The sequence below is a fragment of the Passer domesticus genome, chromosome 18 (assembly GCF_036417665.1).
Source record: "Passer domesticus isolate bPasDom1 chromosome 18, bPasDom1.hap1, whole genome shotgun sequence".
Lineage (NCBI taxonomy): Eukaryota > Metazoa > Chordata > Aves > Passeriformes > Passeridae > Passer > Passer domesticus.
Genome location: NC_087491.1, coordinates 12671188 through 12681978, shown reverse-complemented (window position 1 = coordinate 12681978; position 10791 = coordinate 12671188). Strand labels below are relative to the sequence as shown.

General features: G+C 56.7%; 1 protein-coding gene and 1 long non-coding RNA gene across 5 annotated transcripts; both read right to left on the bottom strand.

Annotated features, from left to right (window-relative positions):
* Window positions 1–2304: 2304 nt before the first annotated feature.
* Window positions 2305–2925, bottom strand: LOC135283360 (proline-rich proteoglycan 2-like). Its single transcript, XM_064394071.1, has one exon. The coding sequence runs from the start codon at window positions 2923–2925 to the stop codon at window positions 2305–2307; it is 621 nt and encodes a 206-aa protein (XP_064250141.1).
* A 276-nt stretch (window positions 2926–3201) lies between these two features.
* LOC135283057 (uncharacterized) lies at window positions 3202–9217 on the bottom strand. 4 transcript variants are annotated; one of them, XR_010348970.1, is made up of 4 exons: window positions 8938–9217; window positions 6522–6677; window positions 6344–6447; window positions 3202–3945 (listed from the first exon to the last, which is right to left on the bottom strand). It is a non-coding gene; the product is annotated as an uncharacterized LOC135283057 (long non-coding RNA). The 4 variants fall into 4 exon arrangements; XR_010348972.1 differs by lacking the exon at window positions 3202–3945 and adding an exon at window positions 5678–6193; XR_010348971.1 differs by lacking the exon at window positions 3202–3945 and adding an exon at window positions 5678–6111.
* Window positions 9218–10791: the final 1574 nt, after the last annotated feature.

The following is a 10791-nucleotide window of genomic DNA, read 5'->3' as shown; positions in this document are numbered from 1 at the left end:
TTCCTCCCAGCAGCGCTTGGCTGACACCCCGGGGGCAGTGCCTCCCACGGCACACCCAAAGGCAGATGTGCCCCCAGCTGCTGGCAGAGCAGGAGCGTGGACAGCGAGGGCTGCAGTGCTGGGAGGAAGGGTATTTGGCAGAGTCTGCTGTGGCAGAGCTCCCCATGCCCTCCCTGCAGCAGGTGCCCCAGGAGGGTCAGTGCAGGGAGCCCAGCGCCCCTTCCTCCCACGCCGCAGCTCCCCGGAGCTCGCCCCATCAGTCTTCTGTCACAGCAAACACCACCGGTCACCGTGACCCAAATCAACTCCAGTCCTGCTGATCTATCAGGGACACGTGCGGCTGACCTGCCATAAATCGCGGGCGGGGAGGGTGCCCACACCCAGCCCTGGTGCCCCGGCCAGCCGCCCACCTGCCGAGCTGGCGGGAAGCAGGTAATCATGAGCTGCCACGGAAAGGTGACCCATTACCGTGATGGATTCGCCGCGAGAAACAAATGGACTGAGACCTGCGGATTGCTGGCCTTACTGCACCTTGGCCTTTTGTCCTGTCCCATCAATATCCACTGGGGCTCGTTTGGCTGGCGGAGCGCGGGGTCAGCCCCGCGGCCGAGCCCAGGACACGCTGCCCGCTCTGCCAGCGGGCACTGCCCGGCTCCCCGCCCCACAAGTGCCCCCTGCACTGGCTCTTCCTCTCCTGGTGAAGGGTTTAGAGCCCACCAGGACATGCCAGGCAGCTGCCAGCACTGAGCCGTGCCCAGAACGCGGCACAGCCCAACCATGCCAGCCGTGCTCACTGTGGCACCCCAGGAGCTGCTGCAGCTGGGAGCGAGGTGTGGGGATGTCTGCCATCACCACAGGGAGGAGGAGGAGGAGGAGGGAGAGCCGGCAGAGCTGACCTTGAGGCTGCCTGAGACTGACCCTGAAGCAGCGAGATTCTCCATTCTGTTCACAGGCACTGTCATCTCTCACCTTGCAGAGAGCGCTCTCCTTGCCCATTTATCATCACAAATGTTTCTATTTAGGCTTATTTGTTTGTACAGTTAAGCCCTGTTACATTTACACCAAGAAGAAGGACAAATTGTGATTTTATCCAATGTTAGATCATATCACTCCTTGCTACAACTTTCACAGCATTAATAAGGATAAAGGGAGACTTTGGAGAAATTCAATAATACAGCACATGTGATAACAGCCCAGCCAAGTGCTCTGGGGAGGGAGTGAATTCCACAGTGGAGCCAGGGCTGTGGCTGCCCCTTTGTGCCCACATCGTCTTGTCTCCCCAGGAAGGGGTTTCTGCACTGGCTGAATGTGGCAAACACATTGCTGCACTGGCTGAACGTGGCTCATTGTGGAGCATTAGTCTGCCCGCTGGAACCCTTCATTCCCTGAGCAGTATCTTGCTCTCACACAAAACTCCAGATGCCTGTAGAGTTCCCAGCTCTTCCTGCCAGCACTCACCAGGCACAGAAATGGGCTTTTTTTTTTTTTTTTTTTTTTTTTTTTTTTTTTTTTTTTAAGACAGTGGCAGAAATGTGCCAAAAAATGGGAAAGCAGAGCACACAATGGTGGAGAGCAGAGCCCAGAAATCAGAGGTGCCAGGATGCACTGGAGTGCTCAGGAGGGCAGAGCCCAAGAGCCGTGGGCATCCCCAGCAGCTCCCAGCACACCCACTGTCAGGCAAAGCTCTGCAGCTGCTTTGCCTTGGCCCCTGTCAGCTTGGCCCTGGCACAGGAGGGACCAGGAAGCACTGTGCAGATGTGTCACTTGAGTGGGAGCACCTTCCCCAGCACCTCTGTGCTCCTCAGTGTCCAGCTGGAGCTGCTCCTGGCCCAGGAGAGCTCGTTGCCCCCCATGCCAGTGCCAGGAGCAGCCGTGCCAGCCACGAGCACCCACCTGCACATCACCCCACACTCCTCATCGTGGAAGATCTCCCTGGGCACTGGCACCTTTTCCCAGCAGGTGCAAATCTGTATGAAACCCTGCTGTGCTGGGACAGGCATTTGCTGAGGCTAGTGCCAGTCAGGGGAGCAGCCAGGGCTGTGCCACAGGCTCCCCTGCTCCCCTCGGCAAAGTGCCTGACAGCAGTGCCAGGCAGCGGGCACCCACCCAGGGCTGCCCTGTTTGTGGGGTGCCCACTCTGTGTCTGTCCCGCCGGTGCCCACCCCGGTGCCCTCCCTGGTGGCTGTGCCGGAGCACGCTGCCGGCTGTGCCTGCTGCTCTCGGCCCGGAGCTGCTGCCTCACACCAATCATCATTTATGTTATCCTTCCAGCCGAGGGCACGCACCTTCAATCACTCTTCCTAGTTAGACACGATCATCAGCCAGATTTGTCTTGTTTAGCTGGGATGCAGGCACAGCCCTGCGGGTGCTGCCGGGGGCTCTCTGATCCCGCAGCCGAGCCCGCTCCGGCCCTGCCCGGGCTGCGAGGGGCCGGGTTCGGCTGCGGGGCAGCCCTGCTCCGCTCCAGCTGCTTTCTGACTGCTGCGGAGATCCGGGCCATTCCAGGAGCAGGGGCTGCGCCAGCAGGCAGAGCCCAGCCCGGCCCGGCGGGCACGGGGGGCTCGGGGGCTCCGGGCGGGGGGCTCGGGGGTACCGGGCTCGGGGGGCTCCGGGCTCGGGGGTACCGGGCTCGGGGGGCTCGGGGGCTCCGCGCTCGGGGGGCTCCGGGCTCGGGGGGCTCCGGGCTCGGGGGTACCGGGCTCGGGGGGCTCCGGGCTCGGGGGGCTCGGGGGCTCCAGGCTCGGGGGGCTCGGGGGCTCCGGGCGGGGGGCTCTGGGCTCGGGGGGCTCCGGGCGGGGGGCTCCGGGCTCGGGGGGCTCCGGGCACGGGGGTACCGGGCACGGGGGGCTCAGCCCGGAGGCGCTGGGGACAGTCCCTGGCAGGGGCACAGCGGGTCCTGCTCACCTGGGCACTCGCCCCTTCCATCCGCGCTCCCCCTGCCCGGCCCCGAGCCCGCGTGGGGCCACCCTGCCCCGCAGCCCCGCTGTCACACCGCCACCGCCGCTCCTCTCACACGCACATCCATTTTCTATTTTTTTTTTTTTTTAATGATCGGCTGAAGATTTCTTTTTGCATCTGCCAAGGAACTATTTTCACAAATAAGTATGTAAATCCTCTGTAAATGTATGCTAATTACTTATTTTAATTACAATGTAAATAAGTAATTACTGAATAATTTTAAAGTATTTACATGGGGTTGTGTGATTTAAAAGCTAACTTGTTGGAAGTATAAAAACTATAAATTTTACGGTAATTATGCCACAATTTATACACTGTGGCCAAATACAATTTCCCTGTGCTTCGTAAGAGATAAATAAATATGTAATTCCCCAGTAGTTACTGCAGAATAACAAAACTATTGCATGGTGATTTTTTCTCTTTTGTGTGAAAAATGCCCATACACCAAACCTATCTGAAGTCAAGATTTTTCACAAGGATAACGAACATTCATCCATGTGATGCTGAGGAAGTTCTGAAGGAGGAGAAGAAGGGAGGATTCTGAAGGAGGTTGCTAAAAAGGGTGGAAGACAAAAGGAGGGAAAGTGGCACAAAGGCCCCTGGCTGTCCCAGACATTCCTGCCAGGTGCTGGGGTCTGTGCCATGCCCGAGCTGTGGGTGCAGGGCTCCAGGGACCCCCAGCCCTGGCCCCCGGCTGTTGTGGCTGCAGCTTCCTGCAAAAGCTGCTGCAGGAGCAGAGCCTGGCAGGAAATTGGCAATCAAAAGGTAAGTTTATAAACAGTTAAATTATATTTCCTGTGGGGTATTTTTTTATTAATTTCATTGCAATAATACATTAAACACCAGCTCCGTGAAAATTAGCGTTAATGAACATTAAATGTGTTGGACAATTTAAATGGTGTGTATATATCACCTCTCTTATTATTGGGATTGGCCCAGTGGTAATATCCTTTTATCGATCCTCTGCCTCTCTCCTTGCCTCCGTCCCTGTGGAAGTGGCCATGAAGGACACGGCGAGCACAGAGCTATCACAGACATAATCTTTTAGCACTTTAATAACACTGCGAGCAGCCATCACCCACAGCCCTTAATAACTGTCCCCGTCAGCTCTTTAGAATGTGCAGATTGCACAGTCCTTCGAAATCCTCCTGGAAAAGGCTGGGCGGGCTGGGGGCTCCTCCTGGGCAGGGTCCCCGAGATCCCGGGACAGCTCCTGGGACAGCACTGGGACAGCTCTGGGGCAGCTCTGGGACAGCTCTGGGACAGCACTGGGACAGCTCTGGGACAGCTCTGGGACAGCTCTGGGACAGCTCTGGGACAGCTCTGGGGCAGCTCTGGGACAGCTCTGGGACAGCTCTGGGACAGCTCTGGGACAGCTCTGGGGCAGCTCTGGGACAGCTCTGGGACAGCTCCTGGGACAGCTCTGGGGCAGCTCTGGGACAGCACTGGGACAGCTCTGGGACAGCTCTGGGGCAGCTCTGGGACAGCTCTGGGACAGCTCCTGGGACAGCTCTGGGGCAGCTCTGGGACAGCACTGGGACAGCACTGGGACAGCTCTGGGACAGCTCTGGGACAGCTCTGGGGCAGCTCTGGGACAGCTCTGGGACAGCTCCTGGGACAGCTCTGGGGCAGCTCTGGGACAGCACTGGGACAGCTCCTGGGACAGCACTGGGACAGCTCTGGGACAGCTCTGGGGCAGCTCTGGGACAGCTCTGGGACAGCTCTGGGACAGCTCCTGGGACAGCTCTGGGGCAGCTCTGGGACAGCACTGGGACAGCTCCTGGGACAGCACTGGGACAGCTCTGGGACAGCTCTGGGACAGCTCTGGGGCAGCTCTGGGACAGCTCTGGGACAGCTCCTGGGACAGCTCTGGGGCAGCTCTGGGACAGCACTGGGACAGCTCTGGGACAGCACTGGGACAGCACTGGGACAGCTCTGGGACAGCTCTGGGACAGCTCTGGGACAGCTCCTGGGGCAGCTCTGGGACAGCTCTGGGACAGCACTGGGACAGCTCTGGGACAGCTCTGGGGCAGCTCTGGGGCAGCTCTGGGAGAGCTCCTGGGACAGCTCCTGGGACAGCTCGGGGACAGCTCTGGGACAGCTCTGGGACAGCTCCTGGGGCAGCTCTGGGACAGCTCTGGGACAGCTCTGGGACAGCTCCTGGGGCAGCTCTGGGACAGCTCTGGGACAGCTCTGGGACAGCTCGGGGACAGCACTGGGACAGCACTGGGACAGCTCTGGGACAGCTCTGGGACAGCTCTGGGGCAGCTCTGGGGCAGCTCTGGGAGAGCTCCTGGGACAGCTCTGGGGCAGCTCTGGGGCAGCTCTGGGACAGCTCTGGGACAGCTCCTGGGACAGCTCGGGGACAGCACTGGGACAGCTCTGGGACAGCTCTGGGACAGCTCTGGGACAGCACTGGGACAGCTCTGGGACAGCTCTGGGACAGCTCTGGGGCAGCTCTGGGGCAGCTCTGGGGCAGCTCTGGGAGAGCTCCTGGGACAGCTCCTGGGACAGCTCTGGGACAGCTCTGGGACAGCTCTGGGACAGCTCTGGGGCAGCTCTGGGGCAGCTCTGGGAGAGCTCCTGGGACAGCTCTGGGGCAGCTCTGGGAGAGCTCCTGGGACAGCTCTGGGGCAGCTCTGGGAGAGCTCCTGGGACAGCTCGGGGACAGCTCTGGGGCAGCTCTGGGAGAGCTCCTGGCAGCTCCCGGGAGCTGGGGACACAGGGATGGCCTTGGGGACACCCATCTGGCCTTGGGGACACCGGGCAGGCACTCCAGCACCTGCAGCAGGTGTGCCCAGCACCTGAGGGTTCTGGAGCAATAGTGGGCAGCCCTGGCACAGGTACCCAGAGCAGCTGTGGCTCCCCTGGATCCCTGGAATTACCCCAAGCCAGGTTGGACATTGGGGCTTGGAGCAGCCTGGACAGGGGAAGGTCCCTGCCATGGCAGGGGTGTGGATGAGATCAGATTTAAGGTCCTTGCAGTCCAAACCAGTCTGTGATGTGATGATTCAGTGGTTCAGGACAAACCCAGAGCCTGTCCCAGGGCTCTGAGGGCTCAGCCCCAGGGCTCTGTGTCTGCTCAGAGGTTTTCCTTCCAGCCAGCAGCAGTGGGTGACCCTGGATCAGGCACATCCAGCTCTGGGAGCAGAACTGTGAATTTCCTCAGCGATGTAACTCCAGAGCTTCACAAATGCAGCTCAAACCCCCTGCATGCTCTTGCTGCAGGGACGTGCTAATATCCCCATTGGGGAACCGAGATATTTTTATGCCTCTGCACTCATCTAACATCTGAGTTTCACTAATAACTAGATTTATGCAGTGGCACAGCTTTAAAAGAACAGGTTAAGGGGGAAATTGATCTGTATTCAGGAATGCCAAGTACCTGGATTAAGATGCTCTTTCCCACCCAGAGCACTCAGCATTCCCATAGCTCAGCACAGGTTCCAGGCACGGGCCCCTCCATTGCTTTCCTGGTGGATTATACAGCTGTTACAAAGGATTAAAAAAATTAATGATCAAATGGCTGCGAGACCCGTGGGATGTGGGCTGCCTCCACCCACCAGCATCTCTCCACAGCTGGAATTAGTTTCACTGCAAAATGCCCTGGAGTGTGGGCAGAGGCAGCCTGAAAGCAGCTCCCAGTGCACTCTGGCAGGTGTTCAGATCTGTGAAACGTCCTTTCTGAGGGCTGGGCGAGACACTTCCAAGCCTTTTGTCTGGAAGAGGAAGGAGCACAGTAGGTGCCTGGAGTAGGTTGTTATAAAAATTGCTGACATAACAGTGCATGTCTGCTCCAAACCTGCCGGCAGATATGGAATCCCTAAAATTATCTCCCTGCCTCTCGCTGCATTATCTGCTTGTTCAGGGCTCTGCAGAGGGCTCGGGTGGGGGAAGCTCCAGCAAACCCTGCCCAGCAGCGGCTGCAGGGCTGGGGATTGCAGCCACTGCCTGGCAGAGCCGGCAGCATTTCACTGTATTTTCTTCTAAATTTCTGTTTTGTAAAGAATTCAATTTGGTTTATTGTTTGCGATTCATATCCAACATTGCAGGGCACATTTAATACACAGTGGTTACACTTGAAAGTGGTCTAATTAATAAAATGTGTAAAAATGCATTGGAAAATCAATGCTTTTGTTAATATTCTGTCATTTTTACACATTTTAAAATTCATAGCAGCTCTAAGAGCACAGCACGAGTATAGTGGGCTCTGGTTTGGTAAAAAGCTGAAGATGCTGAGCAGACAAAAATATTCTTCCAAATGAGATTAGAGAGTCAGGACACTGTCTTGGGCAAAAAATGGAATTTTTGATGGTATTAGCCTGGCTGGGCTTTGCAGTTTGCATTTCTTCTGTCCACAGAGAGGAGAAAACATTCAGTCAGAATAATACAGTAAAAATTAAAAGTAAATAAACCAAAAAATTTCAAACTTGGCTGGTGGAAATCTACCCTACACACAGTTAAGGCTCCCCCTCTAGAATTCATGCAGTTGGAGAGGCAACTGTCCTCCCTGTCTGCAAACATGGAGATCCACACTGAGACAGAAGCTGGAGGAGGAAATCCCGTTTTCTTTGTGACTTTTTAAACCACACAGTGTTAACAGCCACATGGAAAATCTTTCTCATTAACACCTAGGGCTCAGGGGAAATGTTGTCGACGAACGCCTTATTGCATATAACCCCAAACCCTTTAGGACCTTGAGACGCTCAGACGAACTGGAGTAATGACCTGGAAATAGTCCTCTGGGCCTGCTGCAATAATGATGTGGCTGGCTGTATTTTTTTAATATGAGGAAAGAGATTAAAGAAAATAACAGCCCTGCTTGACTCGTTCATTATTACTGAGGTGAAGTGACCACTAAGAAATGATGACAGAAACCTTGCTCACCAGTCACCAGGCCCAAATGGGGCTGGGGAGGTTTCTGACACAGCCTGCCTGAAGGCAGCATAATAAATTCAGACATTATCTGATATGGATGTATCATAATGAAAAATAAATTTGCAAAACAGTCTGATATGAGTTAATCCATAAAGTATTTTATTACTTCATTTTCTTACATTGAATCCATCATGCGTTTTTCTGGCAGCATATTTTTAATTACTTTTAATTTAAATATATGCGCCCGCTGCTCAGATTGGTTTTGACACTGGTTAAAATAAATAAATAAATTTTTAAAAAGCAATTATTGTCCCTCTGCACGGTGCTCCTTCCCCTGCAGACAGCGTGGTGCTCAGCCAGGGCTCAGCACGGGGACTGTCACCAGTGGGGACCTGTCCCCAAGCCCTGGTGAGGTGGCAAGGGTGGCACTGGGTGCCCACAGCCCCTTCCCCTTCACTGCCCCGGTGCACTGCCCGCCCTGGTGCCCTGAGCAGCTGTGCCTGGCGTGGGCAGTGCCACGGCCACGCCGGGCACATCCATTAGCACTGATGCAAAAATGACCATTAAGGAATGGTGACAGGGCCCTGCTCATTTGTGGCTGGGACAAAGCGCCGCTGCCCGGGGCTGCCTAATGAAATCTGAAACCATCACATTTATTTGTCATATGGGTGTAACGCATTTGCTGAGCCGTCTAATAAATGTAATAATCCAAATATTCCTCCAGTTCTTTTAGAAGAAATACATTTATTGCCTGTGAAGCCTTCTAGTGAGATTTCTTAACCAGTTCCCTGCCTGTGTGCCCCCTCACGGTGCTGGGAGAGGGCAGGGGCCACCAGGGGTGCAAGCCCAAACTCTCTGGAGCCTGCAGGGCTGCGAGGGGCTCCCTGAGCAGCCCTGGCACCTGGCACAGAGCTGTGCCTCTATCCTCAGCATGGCTCTGAAAGAAACCTGAGCTTCTCCACCTCCTGCAAACCCTCTGGGACCCAGATTTGGTGCCAGGCTGTGCTCTCAGCAGTGACTGGGCAGCAGAGGTGCTGAGGGCCAGGGGCAGCCCCAGCAGCCCCCAGGGAGGGAGGAACCACCAAGGCCCCGTGGTCTCACCTGCCAGGAGCTCCGTGCCCAGGGGCCTGTGCCACTCTGTCCTGCTTTGTGACCCTGGTCTGTGGCCCTGGGGGGCACAAACCCCAGGGGCTGCCAGTGCTCGGTGGGGCTGTGCTGCATCACAGAACCACAGAACCACAGAACCACAGAACCACAGAACCACAGAACCACAGAATCACAGAATCACAGAACCACAGAATCACAGAACCACAGAATCACAGAACCACAGAACCACAGAATCACAGAATCACAGAACCACAGATGAGTTTGGGGTGGAAGGGACTCAGAGCCCACCCATTCCACCCCTGCCATGGCAGGGACACCTCCCACTGTCCCAGGCTGCTCCAGCCCCAGTGCCCAGCCTGGCCCTGGGCACTGCCAGGGATCCAGGGGCAGCCCCAGCTGCTCTGGGCACCCTGTGCCAGCCCTGCCCACCCTGCCAGGGAGGAACTTCTACATGACATGTACCCTAAAGCTCCTCTTTAGTCTGTCTCACCATGCTGTGCCACGCCAGGCTGGGCTGCCCTGCCCAGGCTGGAGGCTGTGCCAGGCTCAGCTCCTGCCTGTCCCTGCCCCTGTCCCTGTCCCTGCCCAGGCTGCAGCTGTGACCCGCTGCAGGGGGCACACACCACCCCTGGCCAGGGCCCTGTGAACAATTCCATCTTGTCTCTGCCAGCTGTCCTGGGCAGATCTGTGCCCAGGAGCTCTGGGAGGGCCCCGTGTGAGGCCACCAGGTCCCCGCCAGCCACTTCCAGGAGCTGAGGGCACAGGGCTCAGCCTGTCCCCTGTCCCCTGTCCCAACACAGCACCAGGACAGCTCAGGCCAGGGCTCCATGAAACTACAGACAGGTTTGTTGGATGTGAAATCCCGTGGGGCTTCCAAGGGAGCAGAGGAGCAGCACACGCCTTCCCTGACACAGCCCGAGGGCACACGGTGCCCTGAGTGCCACCAGGCTGCTCTGCACAGCAGAGAGGGCTGAGCACCAGCTGCCTGGGAGCCAGGGAGGAGCCTTTGAGACTCTCCTGACCCACCTGCAAACCTGCCCAAATTCCAGTCTCCCACAGTCCCTTCCCATAACCAGAGGATCCCACGTGCCTGAGGTGCTGGTGGGAGTGGGAGGCAGACCCCTGTGTTAGCAGAGTGTGAGCCAGCATTTCACACCCCACCACGCCAAACAGAACTTTGATATGCTGAGCAAATATTGAATTCTATTGGTTTAATTTAATTAAAATTTATTAACCTTTTATTAAACATATACCCTCATTAAAATTCTCATCCCTGTCTCCTCCAACAGCCCAGCCATATTCTTATTTCCAAGCTCATTAAATTTCCCAAAGAGAACCTATTTCTTAAGCACTGATTGTTGAGAAACCATAATATTAACCCAGGCAAGTCCCGGAGACTTTGGAAAGGAGACAAAATGAAATCCAAACATGAGCCCTGGCGCTGCTGTTTGGAGAGGAATCCAGAGAGGGACAGAGCTGAGCTCTGCCGCGGCACAGGGACAGTGCTGGGCTCTGGGACAGCACCCGGGGCAGCGCCAGCCCCTGCAGAGCCCAGGGGCCCCGTGCCTGCACCGCCAAGGCTTGCCCAGCTGGCACAGCTGGCCGGGAGATGCCAGCCCAGCAATGCCAGCCTGGTGATGCCAGCCCAGTGCCACGGCTGCCACTGCTCACGGTGTCCCCGTGCTGGGCTGATGTGATTCTGCCGCTCTCCTTGGCTCCGTCAGAGCTCCCTGATGGACTCAGCTCCTTTGGCTCAATCTCCAGGAGCCCCTGTCCTGCCCGAGGTGCCCATGGCCCCTCTGCCCAGTCACACTGGGGGCACAGCCAGGCCCTCTGCGCCCACCCTGG

Excerpts from the sequence above, each read along its gene's own strand:
- LOC135283360 (XM_064394071.1), bottom strand. The coding sequence starts at position 2,925 with ATGGAAGGGGCGAGTGCCCAGGTGAGCAGGACCCGCTGTGCCCCTGCC.